This window comes from Corvus kubaryi, unplaced genomic scaffold (genome assembly GCF_017639235.1).
Source record: "Corvus kubaryi isolate FWS band 111438036 unplaced genomic scaffold, C.kubaryi_AGA036_p1.0 36685, whole genome shotgun sequence".
NCBI lineage: Eukaryota > Metazoa > Chordata > Aves > Passeriformes > Corvidae > Corvus > Corvus kubaryi.
This window is the reverse complement of record NW_024580921.1, coordinates 5,177-7,248: the sequence shown is the minus strand read 5'-3', so window position 1 is coordinate 7,248 and position 2,072 is coordinate 5,177. Positions and strand designations below refer to the sequence as shown.

Here is a 2,072-nt window from a genome sequence, read left to right as displayed (position 1 = left end):
GGACCCTGCGGGGACAATGGGCACTGCCGGGCACTGTGGGGACCCTGTGGGGACAATGGGCACTGCTGGGCACCGGGGGGACCCTGTGGGGACAGCGGACACTGCTGGGCACCGGGGGGACCCTGCGGGGACAGTGGGCACTGCTGGGCACCAGGGGGACCCTGCGGGGACAACGGGCACTGCCGGGCACTGTGGGGACCCTGCGGGGACAGCAGGCACTGACGGGCACCGGGGGGACGTGGGGACAGTGGGCACTGACAGGTACTGCAGGGAAGTGGGGACAATGGGCACTGCTGGGCACCGGGGGGACACGGGGACAGTGGGCACTGCTGGGCACCATGGGGACAGTGAGGGGAGGGAACGTGGAGGGGATGGGGATGTGGAGGGGATGGGACGGGCACATGGAAACCCTACGGGGAACAGGATGGGGACATAAAGGTGTCCAGTGCCTATGGGGACAGGACAGAGACATCAGGGTGTCCAGGATGCACAAGGGACAGGATGGGCACACAGGAGTGCCCAGTGTCTGTAGGGACAGGATGGGCACACAGGAGTGCCCAGTGTCCTTAGGGACAGGATAGGCACACAGGAGTGTCCAGTGTCCGTAGGGACAGGACGGGCACACAGGAGTGTCCAGTGTCCTTAGGGACAGGATGGGCACACAGGAGTGTCCATAGGGACAGGACGGGCACACAGGAGTGTCCAGTGTCCGTAGGGACAGGATGGGGACACAGGAGTGTCCATAGGGACAGGACGGGCACACAGGAGTGCCCAGTGTCCATAGGGACAGGATGGGCACACAGGAGTGTCCGTAGGGACAGGACGGGCACACAGGAGTGCGCAGTGTCCATAGGGACAGGATGGGCACACAGGAGTGTCCGTAGGGACAGGACGGGCACACAGGAGTGTCCAGTGTCCGTAGGGACAGGATGGGGACACGGAGGTGTCCAGGACCCACAGGGGACAGGACAAGGTCACAGGAAGCACAAGAGGGACACGAGACCGAGCAGGTTGAAGTGACGGGACGGACACACAGGGCGAGGGAGCCAGCATGGGGACAGGCTGGGGCCACTCGGGGACCCTGGGGGACACTCTGGGGACACTCACCCGGTCTCCTGGGAGCTGATGAGCCCCAGGGCCTCGGACACGCAGCGCTCGGCCTGGCCCAGGCAGCCCTTGAGCCGGTGCAGCAGCTCGTTCTCAGGGAACTTGCGCTCCCGCGCCTCCGACTCCAGCGCCCGCAGCTCCTCCAGCGCTGGCCGGGCACAGCCGGGGGGTCAGGGCCGGGCTCCGAGCCCCCAGACCCCCACTGAACCCCCCCAGGACCCCCACTCACTGCGCTTGCGGCCGTCCTCCACCTCGAGGGCGATGCGCACCTTGTTGGCCCAGGTGTCGAAGGACTCGGCGCGCACCTTGAGCTTGTGCAGCATGGCCGGCAGCTCGTCCAGGGTGTAGCGGTACCTGGGGGGGGCTGGGGGTCACTGGGAGCCCCCCTGTGCACCCACGACCCCCCCAGGGTATAGACAGGACCCCCAGACTGAGCCCATGGGCTATAGGGGGGATTCTGGGGCGGCTGGGGGCAGACAGTGAACCCCTCACATCAGCAGGAGCAGGGGATGGAGCCCCCAGGCCGTGGCCGTGTCCCCCCCGCCTCTCCCAGGGACACCCTGAGACCTCCAGCACCCCCAAATCGTAGCCAGGACTCCACCCAGGGTCACGCCAGGACCCGCAGCCCCCCCAGCTCAACCCCGTGTGTGTCCCCAGGGTCACGTCAAGGGCCCCAACACCCCAGAACCCCATTCCCACTCTTACAGACCCCCGCAAGCCACCCCAGTGTCCCCTCCAAGGGCACACCCAGATCCCCAGCCCCTCTTACAGCCCCCCAAACCCACCCCTTCATCCTCCTCTAGGGCACATCAAGGCCCCCATCTCCTCTTACAGCCCCCCAAACCCACCCCTCCATCCCCCCCAGGGGCACATCAAGGCCCCCAGCCCCCCCAAACCATCCCTGTGTCCCCCTCAAAGGCACAGCAAGGCCCCCAAACCCCTCTGCCAGCCCCCCCAAACCCCAC

The 2,072-nt window shown here is 66.9% G+C and overlaps 1 protein-coding gene across 1 annotated transcript in view; it reads right to left on the bottom strand.

Annotated features, from left to right (window-relative positions):
• LOC121660619 (lysine-specific demethylase 5C-like) overlaps positions 1-2,072 on the bottom strand; it is a 9,764-nt gene that overhangs the window by 3,465 nt on the left and 4,227 nt on the right. Inside the window, exons 5-6 of the mRNA XM_042020025.1 lie at positions 1,337-1,461; positions 1,108-1,255 (exon numbers count right to left, since the gene is read on the bottom strand). Of these exons, the coding sequence (XP_041875959.1) occupies positions 1,108-1,255; positions 1,337-1,461 (273 nt within the window). The remainder of the gene's footprint in view (positions 1-1,107; positions 1,256-1,336; positions 1,462-2,072) is intronic.